Source organism: Scomber japonicus, chromosome 22 (assembly GCF_027409825.1).
Source record: "Scomber japonicus isolate fScoJap1 chromosome 22, fScoJap1.pri, whole genome shotgun sequence".
Classification (NCBI taxonomy): domain Eukaryota; kingdom Metazoa; phylum Chordata; class Actinopteri; order Scombriformes; family Scombridae; genus Scomber; species Scomber japonicus.
Window position 1 is genome coordinate 2,735,758 of NC_070599.1, and position 25,527 is coordinate 2,761,284.

General features: G+C 39.7%; 1 protein-coding gene and 1 non-coding gene across 2 annotated transcripts in view; one reads left to right on the forward strand and one right to left on the reverse strand.

Annotated features, from left to right (window-relative positions):
• zanl (zonadhesin, like) overlaps window positions 1-3,037 on the reverse strand; it is a 45,807-nt gene extending 42,770 nt beyond the window's left edge. The window contains exons 1-3 of the mRNA XM_053343911.1: window positions 2,998-3,037; window positions 2,458-2,481; window positions 108-257 (exon numbers count right to left, since the gene is read on the reverse strand). Coding sequence (XP_053199886.1) covers window positions 108-257; window positions 2,458-2,481; window positions 2,998-3,037 — 214 coding nt within the window. The remainder of the gene's footprint in view (window positions 1-107; window positions 258-2,457; window positions 2,482-2,997) is intronic.
• Window positions 3,038-25,420: 22,383 nt separating this feature from the next.
• Window positions 25,421-25,502, forward strand: trnas-uga (transfer RNA serine (anticodon UGA)). Its single transcript has one exon. It is a non-coding gene; the product is annotated as a tRNA-Ser (tRNA).
• The last annotated feature ends 25 nt before the right edge of the window (window positions 25,503-25,527 follow it).

Sequence of the window (25,527 nt, forward strand, 5' to 3'; positions counted from 1 at the left end):
TTAGTGAGAATTCAATGTTTACATCCCAGAACTCTAAATTACAGACGTGGTCATTTTCCATGAAATGTAATGAAATGTTTTAAGGAAACCATGTGTTCAGGACTGACTTCCATCAGGGTAGTCTCCACTGGGGCCTGTCCCAGGTGTTGGGGTTTGGCCTTTGTGTCGGGTCCAGTCACTGTTATCTGTGGAGTCTTGACTGAACCTACAGAATGGCTCACTGTCCTGATTAAAGTTACAGGAGGTCAGCACTGCTGCTAGAGAAACAATCACAACACAGGCACATATGTTAGTTCAAGAATAACAAAGTAATACAAGATTGTGCTTGGTTTGTGAGAGAAATTACTCAACTTACTTAAGAATTTCAAAATTTCAAGAATGAACAGTGAAGTCTGAATAAATACTAAATAATCATAATAAATCTGTAAAGTGTCTCAATTTACTAACTGATCAAATGTTATTGTTAGGTTAATGTGATGATCAGTTCAGTAAGACAGAGTATAAGGGCCACATTGAGAAAAAAAATCACAAACTTCGAGAATAAAATTGTAATTTATGAGAATAAAGTCATAATATTACGAGAATAAAGTCGTAGATTTATGAGAATAAAGTCATAATTTCATGAGAAAAAAGTCATAATATTCTAACGTGTTGTTTTAGAGGAAGACAGTTGGTAAAATGAGGGCTGTGAAGGATTTTGTGGAGTTGTACTTTAGGATAGGTTTCACAAACAAGAAGATACTTCATCTTTTGGCACATCAGCATCATATCATCATAAGTATTAGGACTTTAAAAAGAATATGCAAGAAAATGCATCTTTTCCGGAGAAAGAACCAGATGGACTTGGAGGAAATCATTATGACTTTGTTCTCATAAATTACGACTTTATTCTCAAAGTTTGTGATTTTTTCCCCCCTCAATGTGGCCCTAATACTCCGTTGTAGTTTAGAAATGAGTCAGAATGAAATACATTTTGTTTGTTTGTTTTTAAATTTGTTCTTTCTTTTTTATATTTGACAGTCATTTGTTTCTTTTAAGGGAACATTTACTCAAATTCAAAATATAGACAATCCATTTCTACCCAAAAAATAGGAATATAGGATCACACTTTAACACATAGCTTTTAGGTTCATTTTAACCTACATTCATTAAAAAGCCTGAAATTCAGGAATGATGCATTCTGCTCTTTTAACATTTACCACAAAACACAGTAAATAAGATGCACCTTTGATACAACATTTTTTCATTTAAAAGTGTGATGAACCGGTGCATCCCATATGCCAATAAAATGCAGACAGAGGTTAGATCTGGATATGGTTACAGGTCTATAAAATACCACCCACACTAAGAGTGATAACAATAACTATAACTATAAAGATAACAATGTGAGTATCCACAAAATCTGATGTGAAAATAGATCTGCTATTGGGCTGTACAGAGAAATAAAAAAGACCCAGAAGGGTTCACAGGCAGGTGCTGATTCAGTGTGTTGTTCAGACACCAATTGCTGTGATGTTTCATTATTTACAGACTAAACTCATGTTGAATGTTGAAGTGGATGACAGTGGATAGTGAAGATAAGAAGTGTCAGAGAGATAAAGTTCACAACCATCTCAAGGACAGTGGGGTGGATGCAGCAGATCACATGTGCTACTGCTGTGAGCTCTGTGTGAGCAAGTCATCCAACTTATACTTCTATTCAAAGTTACATTAGTTTGCTGTTTAATTTATTGTGTTAAAGTGTGCTGAAGAGAATCAACTTACCATCATCTCTGTGTGTTCTGGGGAGGCTGAGGGAGACATAGGAACAGATTCAGGTTAAAGTGCATTTCCATTAAAGTTAAGTACAGAAGTCTAAAAGGTCAAGAGAGAATATCACCAAGGATGAGAAGGCTTGAAATTATGTGAGCTAATCCTTTAAGTCACAATAAAGTCAGAGGTGAATACAGACACACTTCTGAAGGAGTAATGCAATTGCACTGTTAATTTAGTTATGGACTGACCAAATAAAATAAATCATTAACCCTTTTGCTAACTAATGAGATAGTATTAGTAGTATTTTATTTTATTTTATTTCAATCAATCAATCTTTATTTGTATTGTGCCAAATCACAACATATTTCATTTATTCAAGAATACTGTTGTGTTCATTTTAAATTTCCCCCTAGGGAGATCAATAAAATGTACCCTACCCTAGTTGTATAGAACATTTTCTACTTTTCATATGGTGTGTAAACTGACTTCTGATTTTTGTAGTATTACTATGACAAACTAACTGATTTCAATGCAGTTTTTGCTTCGGTGTACCTGTTTTTTTATATATAATATTGATATAATAGATTAAATTATCAAAAATGTCTTGTTTTTAATTATGAACACTATGAACACTTTAATAAACATTTTCAAACAAGATTGTATTGTCATGGTGGATTTGAGAATGGTTGAGGATTGACTCACCTGAGCTGTGCATGTTTTCCAGCTCTGCAGCCACACATCCATAAGAGCAGAATTAGAAACTTGAGTGAATCCATGATTAACACTTAGGACAAGAAGGCAGGCGGACAGAACAGAAGGCCTTATATACAGCGTTAGGACAGGTGAGAGGGGCGTTGTGTGGAAACCAAAGTGGATGTCTTGGGTGGTGGGTGGTTGGCATGGATATTGAGTTGTTGCATTACTCAGTGTTACAAAACATGTAAATGAATAACTGTAAGCGATAGGGACAGGGTGTGTTCTTTTTGGGTGTGAATTTATAGGTGTGTACCTATGCATGTGTGTGTGTACGTGTGCTTTCTGACCTCTCAGCAGTTCACAGGGTGGGTGGGGATGTCCATCAAACACTATATTATGCATAAAAACGTGTATTGCAAGACATTATTGCGTAATAAAACAGTATACTTTGATCATATCAGCAAACCTTTTCAGCAAATACTGTGCATAATGTGGGGGAAAGGGCTTGGCTCTCATTGGGTTATCTGAGACCTTTTATATACTTACCTATGTTCACATGTTTATTCTCCAGCAAAAGCAATACCATGACTACACATACAGTAACTCCTACTCCGGCCTTTTATTAGTGTTCATGCTAGCTTATCCCTCACCCCCAACTAATGAACAGCTTATCCCTCACTCCCAACTAATGAACAGTGTCTACACTGCCAGCTGGACCTCAGACCAAAACTCATCACAACGTAAAGAAATAGAACATATTGCACATTATTATGCTGTTGTAATGTTTGGTGTGTTGATGTCACCATGTTCCCAGGTCTCTCCTTTTGTAACTACAATGTTATTGTAACTGATACAACTGATGGAATTATTCTTTTATCCCTTACATACTGTTCATAGTCTGACTCATAATCATTCTGACTCACCAATTGACATTCATAAATTCCCCATCAGTCTTTAAGAAATGTTTGATTAATCCTTCTGTTTTATTACTCTTATCACTAGTTTATGATCCAGGAGAACATTTGATCTCATGTCAATGCTGAATTCTGAATGTATTTAATAAATACAGGTTAAATGTGTACATTTGCATATATAGAACTCCCTACACAAATGGAATGATTTGAACATTTAAATACTAGAGTCTCTCCAGTAAAATATGGGAATAAAATGTAGACCTCTGTTTGTTAGTATTACCACACCTCTTTTTGTTCTGAAATGTAAGAGGAGGAGAACTTTGTTAGCCAACATTCTACTAAATGTATCATGCTCTATATTTGACAAGTGAGTTTCCTGCAAATACAGTCTCACATCCAAGCTGGTTTAGCTGGCAAAGAAACTTATTTTTCTAGAGCTATCCCTATCCTCTTTGTAGTAAGTGTACATTTATGTAATGTTGGGTTTCAATGAGCTCAAGGTGGAGGCGAATCCTGGTGGGTTTAGATGGGGGATGTCTACTGCTTTAACTGTAAAAACCAAGTCAAACTGAAGGTCTTAAAGTGACTCTTGAACACAGGCAGCTCTGCATCTATGGGTGCATTCATGCACACATGGACCCCTCGGCCTCTGAATGTCAAGGTTTGACTGTCAAACTGCAGTTTATCTACAAGCAATATCGTCATAACTGGATACATGACTCATAATCAAACATGGATGTTATCTATAGGAATCTAGTAAAGTAGCTTCATGTGGTACATGAACTCAACGCACCACAGTAAGTGTCATGCCATAAACAGAGAGTAGCCTGCAGCAGACTTTTCAAAGATACAAGATATATATATATAAATATGATATAAGGCTAGTTTTTTAAAACCTATGTATATAACTCAGCTAACTGTAGACTGTAGTAGTAGTAGTAGTGTGCTGAATGTATTTATATCTCTACAGCAGCAGGGGCGGGTTTATGCTAATCACCGCAGCATTACCGATCAAAAGTTTTAGAACACCCCAATTTTTCCAGTTTTTTATTGAAATTCAAGCAGTTCAAGTCCAATGAATAGCTTGAAATGGTACAAAGGTAAGTGGTGAACTGCCAGAGGTTAAAAAAAAGGTAAGGTTACCCAAAACTGAAAATTATACAATAACACTTAGAAATGTAGGTCTTTCCTACAGAGAAATTGCGAAGAAAGTCAAGGTGTCAGTGAGTACAGTTTCACTCAGAAACTGGGGGAAACTCTGACAGGAAGAGGTCTGGCAGACCAAAAGTCACAACAGAGTCAGAAGACAAGTTTCTCAGAGTCAACAGCTTGCGCGACAGGCAGCTCACATGACAACAGCTTCAAGCACAGCTTCATAGTGGTCGTAGTAAGCAAGTCTCAGTTTCATCTGTTAAGAGAAGACTTGGAGTTGCAGGTTTGACAGATCGAGTTGCAGCAAGAAAGCCATTGCAAAGATGTCAGAATAAGAAGAAGAGGCTTGCCTGGGCCATGAAACACCACCAATGGACTACTGAAGACTAGAAGAAGCTGTTATGGACTGATGAATCAAAATTTAAAGTATTTTGTCCATATCTGACATTAACTGTCAGATATAGAGGAGGAAGCATGATGGTCTAGGGCTGTTTTTCTGGATCCAGGGTCGGCTACCACAGCATTCTGCAGCGCCATGCAGTACCCTCTGGTATGTACATAGTTGGTCTGGGGTTCATGAGGGTTGAGAACCGAAGAATTTCTGTTTCAGCATCATCACCTTTGTCACAGTGTTCAACTTAGACACAAATGTTTTCAAACTAGACCAACGTTTCCATGTGCACTTTGACCTCTGGTTCACTCCTTAAGCAATGACGCTCAGACTGCTGCTCTTTATCTGGGAAGTGGAGACAATCTGATCATTTCAAATAAGGTAACAGGGCATTACTACAGTTTCCTGAATGAGTCTTTAAGTCTTTAGACTTTACATACGCACACACACACACACACACACACACGCACACACAGACACACACGCACACACACACACACACAATCTAACAGTAAAAGAGACATACCTGTCAGATATTACAGTCATTTCAGTGGGCAATCAGAATGAATCTCAGAGTCTGCAGTCTCTGTTACAGCTTGGTTTAGCAAGCAATGTTGGACAAGGGGTGAAAAACTACAACCAAACGCTGTTTTTTCGCCATGGATGATAAGGAACTGGGTCCTAATTCTGCTCCAGCTTAATGGAGCTGCATAAGTAACAGGTAACACACAGATACTGTGGAACCATTTACACTGACTAAACATGTGCAGCCCCCATGACTGCTAGGAGACCCAGTAAAGAGTACGGTGTAGTCCTGCTCTATGTGTAAAGTGCCTTGAGATGACTTTTGTTGTGATTCAGTGCTATATAAATAAAGATTGATACCAACGTTTGTTTTTTTTCTCAAATATAAATTGACACTTTTAGTAACCCAGTAGAGAAGTGAATCCCATAAATCTTACATCTTACTTATCTTGCATCTTAATTTAAAACAACATGTATCACACCCTATGAATGAATGGGGCCACACCCTTAATTTAGTTTTTATCATGGGCTTAGACATGAACTCTCTCCTCCTTAGGGACAATAAAATGGTTGTATTTGATATCAACTACACTTCTACTGGCCCATGGTTTAAGCAAGTAGTACACGAATGTGTTAAATAACAATTCAGCTGCAGAATTTGCTGCTACTTTCAGTAATCACTAGGGGTGTGACGATACACTCAGCTCACGAGAGCTGAGAGAGACACGATATTGGTTCACAAGATCGAGACGAGACGAGATTTTAACTATTTTTAAGAAAACTTCAATGAGGAAATATATGACTGTTCTTTTATTTGAAATTCACAAAATGGAAATTGAATTGAAATGTTTTAACTAATCATCTTGTAATGATTCTACTTTCTAAATATATAATTATCATATGCAGCACTGTAAATGGTTTATAGATATTTTATAGATGGATAATTTTGGTATTTATGGAAATAACAACCATAAATACAAAAGTTGTAGGCTAAATATAAATTAAATAAAGTATCCAATTATCAAATTATAACATATTGCTAATAAAAAAACACAGAAATAAAAGTAAATTGCACAAATCCTGTATCACATAAATATACAAGTAGAACAAAATATAAATTGTGTTATAATTTGGTAGTGGACTCATTTTACTTTTGGCATCATTAGGCTTCCATAGCTGGACTCCCTGCTCCTCCTACCTCAGGCTCAGTGTAGAGACCTGAGGTCAACCTGCTGCTCCTCATCTCATACTTCTGACTGAGATCTTCTTAGCAGGTAGAAGCTGTAACAAGGTTAATGATCCACACGTGACATTATAAAAAGAAGACATGACATGCAAATGAGCGACAGAAAACCGCTCGTCTTTTCTTTTTCTTTTTTTGCACCCCTTACTTATAGCTTCGCAAGACAAAATTCACTTCGACAAAAAATATCGTCCACTGCAACTTGTCTTTATGTCTTTATTAAAGCTTTTGCAAAATGATCAGAACAATTACAGAATGCAAAGCATTCTGAGGCTGGCTGATGAAAAAAAGTCATCTTAGGGTGAGGTTATTATAGAAACATGCATCTGTCTGTGAGGCAAAGCGAGATCCCACACAGAGCCAGCTTGTGCCACATATGGAAACAAATGTATCTACATAAGTTTTCCTAACTCGGTACTATGTCAGCAGACAGTCACTACAGTGAGATCAACAATGTCTTAAAACATGGTAATTTTCCATTTCATTACAAAGAAACCCAAAGTGACAGAACTACATAAAAACGTAATGTAAAACAGATTTTGGTGTCTCCTTCAGATGTCAGAACTTATCAGCGAAACCCATTTTCTTCCATCAGATTGGAGTCATACAGCCCACCGTCATAAATTAAAAAACACTACACCAGCCATAAAGTACAGAGAGACTAACGCTAACCTTCCTCATTTTGATATCTTCTGTGTTGTCCTTCTTGCTAATGTTGTGCTCGGGTTCAAATTGAAAAGGTTAAACAGAAGACATGTTTATCTCGCTAGTCTGAACGGACTGTGACCACAGGCCGCTGCAACCATTTGACGCCTCCCTTTAACGACACCAAGTTATCACATTTATATAGTTTAATTTATACGCCTATAAGTCTTAATAGTAGGGGTTCCTTTTAAGAAACCTGGTCTAGACCCAACAATCCCCCATAACTACCATCATATATCCAAACTATCCTTGATTTGAAAGACTGTGTAAAGGGAATTCAGACATTTTCTTCTAAACACATTAAATAGGTCATAAATGTATTTCTAAAAAAGGTGTAAAAAGCATTTCAACCATTTAGATTTGAATTGTGGAGCTAGGCTTCACAAACTGTGTTTCAACATTTCTGTGTTCAGGATTTAGTGGGCGGGTCTGAAAATCATAAACCCGCCCCTGCTGCTGTAGAGGTATAAATACATTCAGCTCACACTACTACTACTACAGTCTACAGCAGGGGTCGGCAACGTTTGGCATGCGGTCATTGGCACACTGGCAAAAGCAGTATACCCTATTGACAGCATTTAAAATCACCTGTTAACCATGGCACCTGCTCTATGCGTGGCCTGTCTTCTTTAGTTTGACTGACAGCGCGCCCTCCCACCCACATTGCCCACAGCGCTGCGGGCCACTGTCCTACACACATCTCCCCAGGGGCGTCACTAGGTTTTAAGGACAGGGGGGGCTTAGCCCCCAGGAGATGCACAGGATGTGAGCGAACATTTAATTTCAGAAATTGCTTTTCCACTTTTTAACAGAGATACTTTACTGTGTTAATATTTTAGGCCACCATTACATTTTTAACACAGTACAACAACAAACACAGGAAGTACTGCATGTTTACAGCATTAACAACAACAAAAGAAAAAATCCAATCTCTCTCTTGGCTATCTCCACTTTCCAATCATTACTCTCCTAAATAAAAGCTCAAGTTAAATAAGTCTTATATGGTGCACTTGGACTGAAATGTTTCATATTTCATATTCATATTGAGTTCCATAAAATTCCAAGACTGTCTGCATCACAAATGACTCTATCCTGTGAAATCCTTTAGACTCACCTTTCCAGTAGTAGAGGTTTCTCCCCTCTCACTCTCTCTCTCTGCCCTGACTCCTACAGGTCAATAGGGGTGGTGGAGTGATTATAATTAATGTATTATTATTATTATTATTATTGTTATCCACATAATCATACGTGAATGAGCTCAGCTCTTGTTTCACTGTGTGCATCTGATGCTGGAGCTGATGCTCCAGAAGGAAGTCACCCCAAAGATAGTATATGGAAAAAAAAGGGTGCACACCTAACTCTATAAACAACCAGGACCTTCACAGTGCATTTCAGACTAACTAGCTAGCTAAGTAGCAGCGTTCTTTTAGAGCTGGAATATAACTTTTGACCGCAAAATGTGGTAGTTAAGAATTAATTTGATTTTCCAGAAACATAATTTTATTCCTTTTCAGCGTTATGCATTGTATTCCACTTTCTTAACACATCATTTCATTGTTATTTCAACTAAATTGCTAATGTTATTACTGTGGAGAATATGCAGCCAGAGTGTAAATAATACAAATAGGTAATGTGTGTTCTTTGTCTGGGTTGACTTGATTAGGCTATGCGTCGATCCATTGGTAATGCCTTAGGGCTCCAGTAGGGGGAATCGCGCTACTATTCCTCACTCAATACAGACGAGTGAAGGCAAGAGCAGAGTGTGTGTTTATTCATCCCTCTTCCCTCACTATTTTCCCTGTTTAAGGTAATTACCGTACACAAAGCACTATAAACCTAGTGACACACATTGTTGATAATTGTTATTTTGTCATGGTTGTTCATTGTCAGTTTATGTGTCAGCTAAAAGACATAAGTTAAAAAGGTAAATGTATTTCATGTAAGTTGCAGTCTATGCTGGTTAAAAATATAATTTACATTATTTAGACAACCACAGAGGATAACTTAGTTGTGGAAGCTGTGGTCTTAAGACTGAGTGTATTCACACTGGGAAAATGTGTGAGTTTGGTTGTACTGTATATAATTAAGACTCAACACAGACGAGTGAAGACAAGAGCAGAGTGTGTTTATGCATCCCTCTTCCCTCACTACTTTCCTTGTTTAAGGGCACAACAAAAACAACAAAGGTAAGACGTGCACAGAGATCGTCTATACAGCACGCATCTCACGCTGCCTCCTGTACAGGGTCTCTCTCCTACAGAGTGTGCAAGCTAGGTTTTTATTTGTCAAACAGGGAGCATTTGGTAATTACGTGGGACTTTCTGCTGTTAGCTGGGGGGGGCTGTGTAGTATATAGTGCCGCGCACTTATACTGTCATGATGATGTTAGTGATGTGTAGGCGGAACAATACAATGTCTGGTGTGTCTAGTTCCCGGTCTACCGGAGTACATGTAATGCAGGCTACAAGTGTGTGGTAATAAAGTAACGTTCTTGGAGTTAAAGACAAGCCTATGGATATCAATTATATATATTGAGCAACCCGGTCATGAAGAACTATAACATGGTGTCAGAAGTGGGTCCAGTTCGTCAGTTTGCTGAGGTCGGAAAACACCGGAGTTTTGCTAGCTAAACGCTGTGCTAGTCGTGCGGGAGCATTCCTCAAAGAGTGGGAGACGCACGGAGACCTGCAACGACAGGAGACAGTACGATGGAGCAGTTCAAACTACCATCACCACTGGTGTTGACAGGCAACTTGGGTGAAAACTGGAGACGATGGGAACAGCGCTTCCAAATCTACATGACCGCGAGTGGTACAGAGGGTAAGGACGAAAAGATCAAAGTCGCCATCTTGCTGCACGCACTAGGAGAGGAGGCTCTCGAAGTGTATAACACACTTAACCTTCCAGCAGAAAAGACTGTGAAAGATGTTCTCACAGCTTTTGAGTTGTATTGTCTGCCCAAGAAGAATACAGTATTTGAAAGACACCAATTTTGGGCACACCCGATGATAACCTCTGTCTCCATTGATAAATATGTGACAGAGCTCAGACAAAAAAGTAAGGACTGTGAGTTTGGCGCCTCGGAAAACGACATGATCAGAGACAAGATTGTGTTCAGTATGAATGACCAGCGTCTTAAAGAGAGACTTTTAAGAGAGCCAAATCTTACATTAGAGAAGACCATAGACACTTGCCGAGCAGCTGAGACCGCCAGAACTCAAATACAAGCAATGAGTGTGAGCGCAGCCGCTCAAGAGAGATCTGTACATACAGTGCATAAGAAAAAACGGGACAGTCACCCACGAAATAAAGGAACAAAGCAACCTTTTCAACACACACAAAGCAGTGGACATATAAACACATGCAGAAAATGTGGAAAATCACACCAGCCCAAAGAATGCCCAGCATATGGAGTTTCCTGCCACAAGTGTGGTAAACAGAACCATTATGCAAAGATGTGTGGGTCAGGTAAAGCGCAGCATAGAAGGACGGTGCATGATATCAGTCCAGAAATTGACACTCTGTTTGTTGGAACAGTGAACATTGACCAGCTCGATTCCAGCCTTGACAAGTCCTGGTACTCTGAAGTACGGGTTGACAACATGTCGGTCAGGTTCAAATTGGATACAGGAGCAGAGGCCAATGTCCTACCGCTGAGGATGTTTAAGTCCATGAAGAGGAAGGCCAGACGTGATAGGAGAGCACACCTGCAGCTACAGCCCACAAGAACAGTGCTAGTGGCTTATGGCGGGATGAGGTTGAGACCAGAGGGGTTACTCACACTCAAGTGCTCCACACCCAAAGCTCATGCAAGTCTGCCGTTTTACATATCAAGACACTCATCCACACCTATCCTCGGGGGGGAGGCTTGTGAAGACTTGCACCTGGTAAAAAGGCTGGACATCAACAAACTGGACGTGAAACATCCAACTACAAAGGAGGAGCTGATAGCTCAACACCCAACAGTCTTTGAAGGTCTGGGGGAGTTTGCTGGAGAATATCACATCCACACAGACCCCAATGCTACCCCAGTCATACATGGCTGCAGAAAAATACCACTGGCCGTGATAGATAAACTCAGGGACACTCTTGATGACCTGCTACGAGCCGATGTGATTGCACAGGTGACTGAGCCAACATCATGGGTAAATAGCCTTGTAGTCACAGAAAAGAAAGATAAGAAGAAATTGAGGGTTTGCTTGGACCCCACGGATCTAAACAAAGCAATACTAAGACAGCACTACTCCATCCCCACAACAGATGAAGTTTTGTGCAAATTAGCTGGTAAGAAGATATTCACAGTGCTAGACGAGAAGGACGGTTACTGGCAAGTAAAGCTTGACAAGGAGTCATCGCTGCTGTGCACATTTAACACACCGTGGGGGAGATATAGGTTCGCCGCAGCTACAGAAAAAGAACATGATGAGATAATACAGAAAGTGATGATCAGAGCAAAAGAAGCAAATGTGAAATTCAACAAAGAGAAAGTACAGTACAAGGTGAGCAGTGTCAACTACATGGGCCACGTCGTCACTTCAGAGGGTGTGAAAGCAGATGAGGCAAAAGTTAAAGCCATAGCTGAGATGCCTCCACCCACTGACAAAGCAGGACTACAGCGGATGCTAAGCATGACAAAATACCTGGCGCAATACATCCCAGGTGAGGCCACCATAACAGCGCCGCTGAGACAGCTGCTCAGGAAGGACAATATGTGGCAGTGGCAACACGAACATGATGAGGCAGTCAAAAAACTGAAAGATGCTCTCACAAACGCTCCTGTGCTCAGATTCTTCGATCCACAGAAACAGCTCATCATACAGGCTGATGCATCTAAGGACGGCCTGGGAGCATGCCTCTTACAAGATGACCACCCAATAGCGTATGCGTCAAGGGCACTGACAGAGACAGAAAAGAACTATGCACAGATTGAGAAGGAGCTCTTAGCCATAGTTTTCTCTGTCAAGAAGTTCCACCAGTATGTGTATGGGGTGAGGGTTAATGTTCAGTCGGACCACAAACCATTGGAAAACATCCTGAGAAAGCCACTTGGAACAGCTCCCTCTAGGCTGCAGAGAATGCTGCTACAGCTGCAGCGTTATGACTTAAATGTCATCTACACGCCAGGTAAAGAGCTACTGATTGCAGACACACTCTCACGAGCTGTGCCACACGAACAACACGTGGCTGCAGATGATATCACAGATGAGAGAGTTGTCTATGCTCTGGAGCCGACAGACGCCTTGAGTACAGAGACTCTAGAGCAGCTCAAGAGCGAAACGAAAAGGGACAAAACACTGCAGCTATTGCATGACACACACAGACTTGGTTGGCCTCGACACAGAAAACTAGTAGACTCTAGATTGATACAATATTGGCCAATCAGACACACAGTGGCTGTGAGAGAGGGAGTAATGTTTGCAGCAGACAGGATAATCCTACCAACAACTATGAGATCAGAGATGCTGCAGAGGCTGCATGTAGCTCATCAAGGGATACAGCGGACGAAAGCACTGGCCAGGAAACACTGGTACTGGCCAGGTATGACAAGAGACATAGAACAGATGGTCGAGACGTGTGGAGCATGCCAGCAGTTCCAGCCCAGGAATCAGAAGGAGCCACTGATCTCACATGACATCCCCGAGCTTCCTTGGCTTAAAGTGGGAGCCGACATCTTTGAAATCAGAGGTCAGTCATTTCTGCTGATAGTGGACTACCTCTCAAAATACCCAGAGGTATTGAACATTAAAGACAAAACATCACACACTGTCATCAACAAGATGAAATCGGTCTTCTCGCGGATTGGAATACCAAAAGAGATTGTGTGTGACCATGTTCCATTTGCAAGTCAGGAAATGAGAAGCTTTGCAGAGTCATGGGGCATAAAACTCACTCATTCCAGTCCAGGTTATGCACAATCAAATGGACTAGCAGAAAGAACAGTGAAAACAGTGAAGCACGTGCTGAAGAAAGCACAACATACAAACACTGACCCCCATCTTGCACTTCTCACCCTGAGGAACACACCTGTGACAGGCATGGAGTATTCCCCAGCACAGATGCTCATGGGCAGAGTCCTTAAAAGCACTCTACTGACCTCCAGCACTATTCTTCAGCCTGCCGTACCTAAAGAAGTACACTCAACTCTCCAAAATCTGCAAACAAGACAGCAGCAATACTAAAACAGAGGAGCAAAGCGGCTTCCAGAGCTGCAACCTGGGAGTACTGTTCATATGGAGACACCGCAAGGCTGGCGTCCAGCAGTGGTCACGGCACAGAGGGATGAGCCAAGGTCCTATGACATATTGACATCTTCTGGTCAGCACTATAGACGCAATAGACGCCACCTGAGGAGAACAACACACAGCGCCCAAATTAATTCAGAAACAGACTCATTAGGTGATGAGCAGGTCAGCACACCAGATGCAGGTACAAGCAGATAGTGTTGACATCGAGCTCTCATCCACATCACAGCCATCTCAAACCAGATGTGGGCGACTTGTTCGACCACCTGAGAGGTATAAAGACTTTGTGATGAGCCAACGGCAAAGGTCATCTCCTAACTGACCTATCTGGTCTGCTTGAAAAGAAAAAAAAAAAAAGAAAGAAAAGAAGAGTTGCATGATAAATGAATTGTTAATGGAACAATGATAAATGTTAAGGGAAGAAATGTTATTTCCCTGTTCTTAGTTGAGAGTGTAAAGGCATGTTACTGTAGACAGGGCAAGATAATCTTAGGCATTGATTATTTGTACTAATAGAAGATAGAAGCACATTTGTTTTGCATATCTATATGTTCAGTGGTGGCAGTAATAAGACACACAGTTCAGTTATAAACAGTAGTTTATTACAATAAATGAAGTGTAGCTTTCATGTTGAGAAAAGAGGATGTAGTATATAGTGCCGCGCACTTATACTGTCATGATGATGTTAGTGATGTGTAGGCGGAACAATACAATGTCTGGTGTGTCTAGTTCCCGGTCTACCGGTGTGCATGTAATGCAGGCTACAAGTGTGTGGTAATAAAGTAACGTTCTTGGAGTTAAAGACAAGCCTATGGATGTCCGTTATATATATTGAGCAACCCGGTCATGAAGAACTATAACAGGCTGGAGCTAACTTATTGTTACTATAAAAACTTACAGTACTATCAGCAATGATGAATACTTACTCTCTTTCGAATTCATTCTTGTTCACGTTCTTCTCTTAATGCTGCTCTAGTCGGTTCGGTGTGCTGTGTGCTCTGCTCCCGGAACACACATGCTGGCACACAAGCTAGGTTGCAAGGAAAACGTGGATTTCACATAGGATTTCAGTGATGTGGGAGGGCTCTATATGAACAAGTGGAATGGATTAGATAACAACGCACTGACTCTGACTCTCTACCTTCCACTATGAAGTGAAGGGAATCTAAGATTTATCATAATATTTAAGTTAATAATGACTGGTTATATGATTATTTATTTAAACTCATATTCTGGCCACATTATATTGATTTTTTGGGCACTTTTTTTTTTTTTTTAAATAAATGAACATAAAATTATTTAGGGGGGCTTGAGAATATTTTAAGTGGACTGAAGCCCCCCTAAAATAGGCCTAATGACACCACTGTTGCAGACCAAACTGACCAGCAGCACATGTTGAAACGTAGCGTGTAAAAGTGCACCGCTGCAGCATTCTGATATACATTTTTTGTTTGATGCAGTGATGCACTGTGGTCTCCGTTTTGACATTTCCTCCCAATGCAATATGTTTTAAATGAGTTATTAAAGCAGTGTTTTGAAAATGGGATTCATACATAATTCCTAAACCCTCGTTGTAAATAGGGTGACCAGAGGCCTGTACTACGAAGCTGGATTAACATACCCAGGATATCTCTCTGTTACCTGGGTTGATTTACCCAGACATTCGTAATCTAGGATAAGCGGTACTACGAAGCTGGATATCAACTCGGTAATTGAACCCAGGGTTTTCCAATCTGGATCTCTGCGCGCTCACATAAAGGGGAGGTGTTTGCAGTGTCTGACCAATCACAAACATGGAGAAACCCTGCAGAGCAGACTACTTTACCATGGAGGAGCAGACAATTATTCTTCAACAATATGAAGAATTCAAACACATCATCCAGGCCAAAAGCAACTCTGTTGCTGCAGCAAAAGCCAGGAAGCAATGCTGGCAGAAAATTGCCGACTCAGTTAATGTGTAAATTCATGAGATCATACAATATTAATTGATCGGACGATATAAACGGACACTCTGATCACACAATGTCACTTTATTACTGCACAGACGTTTAGGGCAGAGTGCTTCCTCAGTGCCCTTCCTTTCATTAAGTTAGTTAATGAAATGTTTGTTAGTTACAAACTATTATGCTTTAACCATTTGAGTGAATGAACCAACTGTATAACCTACAGAATAATATCCCTCATGTGCCACAAGGATTATTTTTTAAATATATATTTTGGTCAATTAAAAAATTGCATCTAACCCTAAAAACTCTTTCTCTCCTAAGCGCTCCTCTCACGATCCTCGCACCAATGTTGACAGGATCTTTTAAGAATGGGCAGGTCATTTTCTAAGAGAACTGATTGGTCAGGAGGTGGTGCTTTTATACTCATTGATCTCTTATCCAGAACATAACCTGCTCCGGAGCAGGTTAGCCGTTCAGCATAAGTTACCATGGTGATTTACCCCGGTAAGAAGTGAACCAGCTTCGTAGTACGGAAAACCCAGAGTTAACCCTGAAGTTACCTCCATAAGAGAAAATCCAGCTTCGTAGTACAGGCCTCAGGCGACCAGGGGCCTGTTTCAGGAAGCAGGTTTAACTAACTCTGAGTTAAAACCTTAACTCTAGGTTGACCAACTCTGAGCTGTCAAACTCAGAGTTTTCAGTTTCAGAACAAGTGTTAACAGTTAGTTCAATCAACTCTGAGTCAAAGTAACTCTGAGTGAAGCTCGTACATGAGGAGATACCAAGCCCTCATCAATGGAGCACAGATAACATGATTCACCATGACAACAGGAGAAACAAAGGGCTTAGTCCTCCTACTTCTCCCCAAAGGAGTTAGAAATATTAATGAATACATGCAGACGATGAGTATATTTAAGAAAAGACAGTCAACAGTGAGTATTAATGAAAAAAAGAGAAACATTTTGTCTCAAGTGGTCGACTTATTCAACATTTATATTCTGTGTATGTGTGTGTGTGTGTGGCACATTTAACATTCATGCAGACCCCAACAGGTACACAACGTAGGCCTACGTGGCAGCAACTGAATATGAAATATAAAAATATAGCTCAAACAAGTAAGGTATTGATTACAAGCAATTGTGGTGTTGTTTAGCCTGCCCTCATTAAACAAGGCAAGGCAAGGCAAGGCAGTTTTATTTATATAGCGCATTTCATACACAATGGCAATTCAATGTGCTTTACATAAAACAGAAAAACATGTAAAACATACAATTAACCCCCACCCCCACCCCCCCCCCATAATAAAAACAAAGTACAGAAAAATAGAAAGACATAAATAAAATGATTGCAGCATAAAATAATAAATTAGCTTTAAAATCATTAAAAGGACAAAGAGTGCAAATGAAAGAAATTAGCTTTAAAATCATTAAAAGGACAAAGAGTGCAAATGAAAGAAATTAGCTTTAAAATCATTAAAAGGACATAGAGTGCAAAAGAAAGTTTAAAATATAAAGTGCTTTAAAAGAGCTCAATCATAAGCACAGGAGGAGAGAAATGTTTTTAACCTGGATTTAAAAGTGTTCACTGTTGGGGCTGATTTCAGTTCTGCTGGTAGTTTGTTCCAGTTGTGTGCAGCATAACAGCTAAAAGCTGCTTCACCATGTTTAGTTTGAACTCTGGGCTCAACTATCTGACCTGAGTCAGTAGATCTCAGAGCTCTACTGGGTTTATATTCTACTAACATGTCATTCATGTATTCTGGACCTAAACCATTCAGTGATTTGTAGACCAGTAGCAGAACTTTAAAATCTATTCTATAGCTGACTGGGAGCCAGTGTAAAGACTTTAGAACTGGAGTAATGTGCTCTGATCTCTTTGTTCTGGTTAAAACTGGAGCGTTCTGAATGAGCTGCAGCTGTTTAATGCTTTTTTGTGGGAGTCCAGTCAGAAGACCGTTACAGTAGTCGAGTCTACTTGAGATGAAAGCATGAATCAACTTCTCCTGGTCTGTTTGAGACATAAAACCCTTCACTCTGGATATGTTCTTAAGCTGATAGAAGGCTGTTTTAGTGACTGATTTGATGTGACTGCTGAAAGTCAGATCTGAGTCAATCAGCACGCCAAGGTTTCGGACTTGGTCCCTAGTTTTTAGAGAGAGTGACTCGAGATGTTTACTGACAGCAATCCTCTTCTCTTTATTGCCAAAAACAATGACCTCAGTTTTGTCCTGATTTAATTGAAGGAAATTTTGGTTCATTAAACAGCATTTAAATGATATATATTTCAGTAGTTGATGAAATCTTCTAAGCAAAAAAAGAAAGTCAATTTTTCAGCCATCCCAACACTGCCAGTATTTAATATTGTCTATTTGAAAGCAACACCTACATGCCTTTATACATACAACACAAATGTGTAAAAGTTTAAGTGCAATAGTCAAGTTTAGTTTTATATTTGGGCACTTTCACCTTAATTTAACAGTAGCTGGTATAGAGAGAGAGAAAATTCCTCACTGGTATCGAACCAGCAACACTGTCACTATGAAGCATGCGCAGTAACCACTTGGCTATCAATCACCTTCAAATATTGCCTTTGTGACAGCCCGACAGACAGTTGCCTTGGAAACATGAACTTGAACAGAGAACTTATTCTGAACTGAGAGCATGTCCATGTGGTGTCATACAGACGATACGAGGGCTGAGAATATTGTTCAGATAAATTATCGATTGTACAGAAAAATGGAAACACTCAAACAGAACATCAGAGAATGATAAAACATCCTAGCAGGGTCTGATCACCCTCTGACGGAGATTTGTGCTTCAATATTAACTGACTCTTTAAGAAAAGGACACACCATGTCTGACACCTCCTTCAGTCTGCAGGCTTCAGCTAAAAAGGAGGAGAAACTCAGGGTTAGTTGAAGAAAACCTGCCAGCGAGCAGGTTAGGTTCACGGAGTATGTTGCCAGGGTAACTGACTCAGAGTTAAGCTGAACTGGCTTTGTGAAACCGAAAAACCAGAGTTTCCCTCATCTCAAGGTTAACTAACTCAGAGTTTTCACTAAAACTCCTTTCTGAAACAGGCCTCAGGGCTACATGAAGTATTTATATTTATTGGGTTGAAAACAATACAGATTTTGAAAGGTTGATAACTATATTGTTGCTATGTTGTTATTTGTACCAGTCTCTGCAGGATATAAACAGGCCCAGGGGCAGTGGGGGCTTGGAGGCCATGATGACAGAGGGGCTGTTGTCTCCTGAGCTGCTACAGAGGGTGAATGTGGAGTTTGCTTAAATACAGGTCTGCTGCACACACACAGACACTGTGGCTATGTGTGTTTACATAAAAGGTTATTTAGGCTTTTCTAATAAACATTTTTGATTATGTATGTTACCTGTTAATTGTTTTTTTACATTTAAGTCCACACATGTTACACTTTGTGGCACTCTGCACTTAAAAAGATTCATCTCAGTGGTCACTTTTTGAACACCACAATGTATTGAATAAATACAAATACTGTGAACAAACACTTTTTGACTTTTCATTAATATTTTTTCCTATTCAGCTACACAAACATCACATTTAAACTACTCAAAATTGTACTATAAATGAGAGTATCCCAGAGTCCTATGTACACCGTAGTAATTTATTGATATGCCGCATAATGTCTTCCTTTTTGGTGTTATGGAAATGGTCACCCTAGTTGTAAATAATGGAAAAATATCTTTAAAATGTTCTTCCATGTGGCCTATATGGATGTTTTTGTATTTCGTATCATAATTTAACTTAAGGTTTTAACTTATTGTTGATTATGGCACATTCATTAACAAGAAGACAGGCACTCTATGTCAAAAAGGTTGCCTTCCCCTGGTCTACAGTTAGCCAGTTAGCCGAGCTAGCTAAATCCCTACATGGTCTGGCTCTGCTTTACATTTTAGAAATCACATTACTCTTAGGGCGCTTTCACACCAACAGCAGTTGGTGTGCACTACAGGCATTTCTGTAATACTTTATAATTGTTGCTTTATGTTGTTTTATTTATTGTTTATAATTTCATCTATTTATGCTTGATTATTGTTTTCATTGTTTTTTGTGCATCGTTGACAGAGATGGGAAACCATTTGTAATTAATCTACCCAGGGTAAGACACCTTTCTTTTATCTCTTTATGTGGTGATATTAGCCCTACAATCCCTTTGGTTTTATTATTGCGGACACACACACACAGATCCTCCTGTTGTCCACGGGTCAATTTTGACCCAGGAGGACAAAAGTGGCATGGTCAACGGGAAGACAACAGGATATATAACTATAACAGGCTTATATTAACCTACCCTCTAGCCACTGATTGAGCCATTTACTTATCTTCAACCCCTCCCTACAAATTAACTTGTGTTCATTAATTGTTGCATGCATTATCAGCTATCTAGTCATAATCAGTATTAGTCATGAGATTGAGACTACACAGTTCCAGCATGACTTGACTCGACTCAGTTTTTTTTGCGTTTCCACAAGGGATAGTACCTGGTAGTACTGTAGTACCTGCTCTGAGGTTCCAAGCGAGCCGAGCCGATACTAAATGTGACGTCAACAGACTGTCGGCCAGTGAATGGACAGAAGAGTTGTCGCTGGAAGAATCATGAGCCATCCCACAAAAGAATCAAACCCAGCATTTTTAAATATCGGCAACAGCGTTACAGTGATTCATTTCTCTTCTCTTGCTTTGTGTGTGACAGAAAGCCACATACAGCAGCAAGTACACCATTGCCTCCATGTCCTCCATTGTTTATGTGTTTGTGGCGTGTATAAAACGGAGTCACAGCAGTTTCGTGGAGCCGTGCTATGACGACCCCGCTCACGTTGAGTAGGTACTTTTTTGTAACGGAAAAGGTCGTTCCTGGAAGTCGTTCCTCGAGTCGAGCAGAGTTGAGCCGGGTAGTGCTGGAAGTGTGTAGTGGAAAAGTACCATTTGCTTCTAAAAAAATCTAGAAAGCAAAAGTTTTGAAGATGGTGGTGATGATGTTAATAATGCAGCTAAGCTCCTTAAATTGAAATTAGTTGTTTTTTTATGTGTAAAAAGTAGAATTTGCAGATTCAATGGGTATTCATGAGTGCTTAAAATGGGTTTGGGGCCGGGAGTTGGAAAACAAGATTTTGCATAGGGCTCCGAAATAGCTAGAAAAGGCCCTACTGTCCTGTATTCAGTGTTGGCAGAGTCTGATATAATATTCTGTGAGGAAACAAAATCAACTTTACCAAAACCAGAGTGAGAGCTGTGTCCACAGTCTCAGCAGGTCAGACAAGTTCTCATTGAGTATTAGGCTCAGGATTGAGCAATACTACTCAGACTACAAACAGAAATCAGAATAGTTCTGGTACCAAAATTTAGTCCCATTGCCTAAAGATTCTGCATTCATATTCAGATATCTGTTTATAGAGATTATGGTCAATCAGAACTGGTTGTTAGGACATACTGTCTGACCACATCAAAAATTGAATGTGTTTATAGTTGTTCTGAATGGGTCACATCTGAAAGCAAGATGATATTTGGAGCTATTTGTTAGCAGATGATTTTAAAGTAACTGTAGGAGGAATAGTACCAGCAGAAACAGCCACAGTGAGATGTTTGATGAAGAGCTGTAGACAACAGCCTCTTACTGCAGTTTCTGCAAACAGCACAACTCCAATGGGTAAACAACTTTAACTTACCGGCACTCACAGGGGGCGCTTGACTTGAGTGCTCCTAGCATGGCTTAACATTACTACCCCAAAAGCAATGGGAAAATGCCATATTTCAAATCAACCATTAAACCTAGGGCTTGAAGAGCAGGGGCCTTGCGACAGTTACTTGTATTGCCCAGTTGGTTATCCAGGCTGGGGACTCAATTCTAATGACTGTTTAGTCTGAGTTCTATAAAGAGAGTGTAATAAAGACCTTCCTTACAGCAAGAATGTTCTTTGTATTTCTTCTCCCCTTCTGATGGTTTGACTTTCTTTGAGTCACATTGGCATAATGAATGGCAGGCACTCACACTGTGTGCTTTCTTATGTTTGAGCAAGTAGCACCAGCGCTTTTGATAAATACTGGATTTTTTTTACAATGAATCTCAGACAGGCTGTTTAGATTACATGTAAAGTATTGGACAACTAAAAATAATAAAGCATAGGTGGACTGCGGTCCTGATCTGGATGCAGATGCTGTCCTATCTGGACCCGGACCTGTAACTGCTGAAATATTGAGGATTGATCAATTTTGTTTTAACAGGCGCAGCTTCTCCAGCTATTATGGTAAAAGTGGAGGGGCCCTCGGAAACTCACAGACCACCGTGCATATCCAATCTTCTCATGTGACACTAATCAGCCAATCAAATCTGCATTTGGACCCGTGGAGAGCCTCAACTGTCAGTGAGATACACACAGAGAAAAGAGGAGAGGTGGCAGATAAGAAGTAGGACAGCGTGCTGGAAGAATGCAACTTTATTTTCAAATGCCATCTTTATTTCATATAAGAAAAGCAAATGTATTTATCTTATTCTTTTTTATTCTTATTTTATTTATTTTATTATTTATTTGAATGAGTTGAGTGTAGATACTATTAAATGTTGTTGCCATATTCTAGAATTGCACTGTATTAATTTGACAGTTTACAATCTAACCACTATAGACACAGGTGCTAATGGAACTACAATGCTACTTCAAGCCTCTAAAAAATAACACAGACATTATGATGTTCCGGACCCTCACCTCAGTGAATTTTAATTGAATATCCCTGTAATAAAGAATACTATGTTATTTCAAAATGAGTAAACCACAATAAATGCTGTCACAATAAAAACAGTTTTGTTTTGACATGTGAGAGTAGTAAAAATAAAACACTTAAATGACCTTTATCCCTAGGTGCTCTTTAGGTGGTTCCTGGACTCTAATCATATAAAGATATCATTAAGATGTGTCAGTTATGTGCATGCGTCAGTTATGTGGAACTCCCGGTCCCATAAAGATACTGAAGAGAGGAAACTCATTTGTGACATTTGTGTTGGTTCCATGCCACTACAAGAGAGAAACATTTACAAATAATAAATGCTGTGGTAACTCCTAGATACAGTGGCTGCTGATCTGATAAGTGCTATCAGTTAGCCTCAGTTTCATAAAGGACCATAAGACAAGTAAAAGGGCGATGATGATATTTGTTATGGGTTAGGGTTGTGATGTGTTAACTGAACCCTACCCCCAACTGAATGGGAGAAGGGAGGTGGCTAGTCCTCTGTAGGCTCTTCTCCCTTAGTCCCAGAAAGATTGGTCCCAATTTTCCTTAAGCTTGTTCTGTGGTGGTCATAGTATTCAGTATACCCACAGCAACAACATAGGACAACGTTTTGTCCTATAGCATGTTACAGTTTATCCATAATCATAAGATACTCATGATTGAAATTATCGTTTGTGTCCCTCTGAATGAACTTAACCCTCTGGTGCATAGCGGTCACTGCAGTGCACAGCTGTTTAAAAGTCATTTTCTTCTAAATGCAATAGTTTCTATGGTAGAATTGCATATCAACCGTTAGAATGCTCTCTGCTGCCCCCAACCATTGATGTTTATTCAGTGGTTAGTTGTTGTAACTACAAGTGAACCTCCTCTGAATCCAAGATGGCTGACAGACAGCCACACCTGTTGACCACTGCTGGAATATCCTGTCAATCCTTCTATAACAGGAGAACCCTAGAGGTAAAAAAAAAATATGATGATATGCAGGAATATCTAAGGAACAATATTACTCTTATATTTTTTAAAATTTTATTTCAAATAAGTTGTAAATTGCGATTAACCATGTGTCCAATAAAATGGACGTCATGCATTACTAAGTATATTTCTAACACAAGTCATGTGGTTGATTCATCTTTTATAATGACTATTTTGGTTGCAATTCAGTGCATTTGGGGTATATTTGTGTTAGTTGTTATACATTGTATGCATATTATTCATATTTTATGCTTAATTATACATTTTTATGCATATTAGTTGAATAGGGAAGACTATAGAATAGTCCAGGAAATTCCCTCCGACTCCAGTGATGATCAGTATAGTGACGACAGTGATGATGAGTGGCTGCCAGAGAACAATAGAGACATGGGAGATGAGGATGACGAAGGAGATGCAGTAAAAACACAGACTCAGGCTTTCATAATTCATGTAAAATGTATCAAAGAAAAAAATGTGAAAAATAAAAGATTAACTTTTTGTATTTCAATAATGTGTGTCTAGTCAGAGACATTATAATAAGCCTTAGAAGGACTTTGGTCTAGTAGGGGTAGTGGGTACATAATAAGGGGTAAGTAGGTATGTGTGCAAGTGCAACATTTCAACCTCTCTGGGCCTTCTTGAGGGGTAGGCACAACGGGGAAAAAACCCAGATTGTCTAAACTGGCTGACAGAGAGATTCTGTCCGTGCAGTGGTCAGAGCAGAAATGAGGAAAAGCTGTGTTTTCACTCTATAACCTGTCCTATACCTAACATTTGGTTTGTGTAAATGGTAGAATTTTAGTGGAATTGGGCAAATGGCATTTTTTCACATATATTGACACACGTTATTATTAGCTGACAAGTCCAATATTTATTCTCATTGTTCTGTATCTTGTAAGTGGTGGCTGTTACTCAGGAGGTAGAGCAGATCTTTCACAATTGGAAGACTGGCGGTTAGATTCCTTGCTCCTCCAGTCCAGGGAAAGATACTTAACACCTGTTTGCTCCTGATGGCTGCACCAACAGTGTGTGAATGTGTGTGAATGGTTAGTTTCCTCCTGATGAGCAGGTTGGCACTCTGTATGGTAGCTCCTGTCATCACTGTATGAATGTGTGTTAATGGGTTTAATGTGACATGTAGTGTAAAAGTTCATTGTGTGGTCAAAAAGAAGTCAAAGAAGTCTTTGTCTAGGCTACAAGAATAGTTTTGGAGGTAAGTTTTTGGATCTTATTTTTGGATCTTATAGGAAATTATTTTTGGGACACATCATCAGTTCTGGACACCAGGGTCATCAGATGTTTCAGCCAGTCTACAGTGAGGGTTCATAGTGTCAGCACTGACATCTACTGAGTGTGTGTTGACATTACATCTAAAATGTGAATGAAAAGGAATCCTCAGTCAATCTGTAGGATATGAGTGCCATCTGCTGAGCAATCGCTGAAGGTGCATTTGTGTGAATGGATGAAATCTGACCGTATTGGAATAGAATATATGGTGGTTTACAGATTTCATTATTGTTATTTTGTTCAATATAGTATTAAAACCGATTACTTCAGATTGAATGCATTGTTTGAAATGTGTCAGACAGGTCTCTGTGCTGACACGTTTCTCCCAAAAATAATCCTATTGACATACCTATAGATTAATATAGACTTATCTGTATCTCTGCATCATAATATATTTATATTGACTAAAATGTGGTGATTAGTGTGCATATTTGGCCCCGAAAATTACAACTGTTTCCCTACATTGTATCTCCACTCTGAGCCAAGACGCTATGCATTCTGGGACTGGTTGTTACGTCATACAGAAGTGGGCGTGATTTAATCAGACGCGCCTCGTTCTACAGGCAAGGCTTTGCTTTGGTTAAAACATGTTGCAATGAACTGCCGCCACCCTGTGGATGGTGGATCGTGTATGGAAGGAGGACGACAGAGTAATATTCCCTCAACACTGGAAACTCTGAACTCTGAAACGAACTCTTTGTGTAGGTGTTAACGTGATACAGTAACGTTCGTATGATAACCTTTAAAATCAAAGCAACAAAGTTGGCACGGACAGTTTAACTGTTTATATTATTTTCAAAATAGCAACGTTCCTGACGTAAGGTTCATGGGCTGCGATGGCCGAGTGGTTAAGGCGTTGGACTTGAAATCCAATGGGATCTTCCCGCGCAGGTTCGAACCCTGCTCGCAGCGAATGTCTTTTTCAATATATGGATGT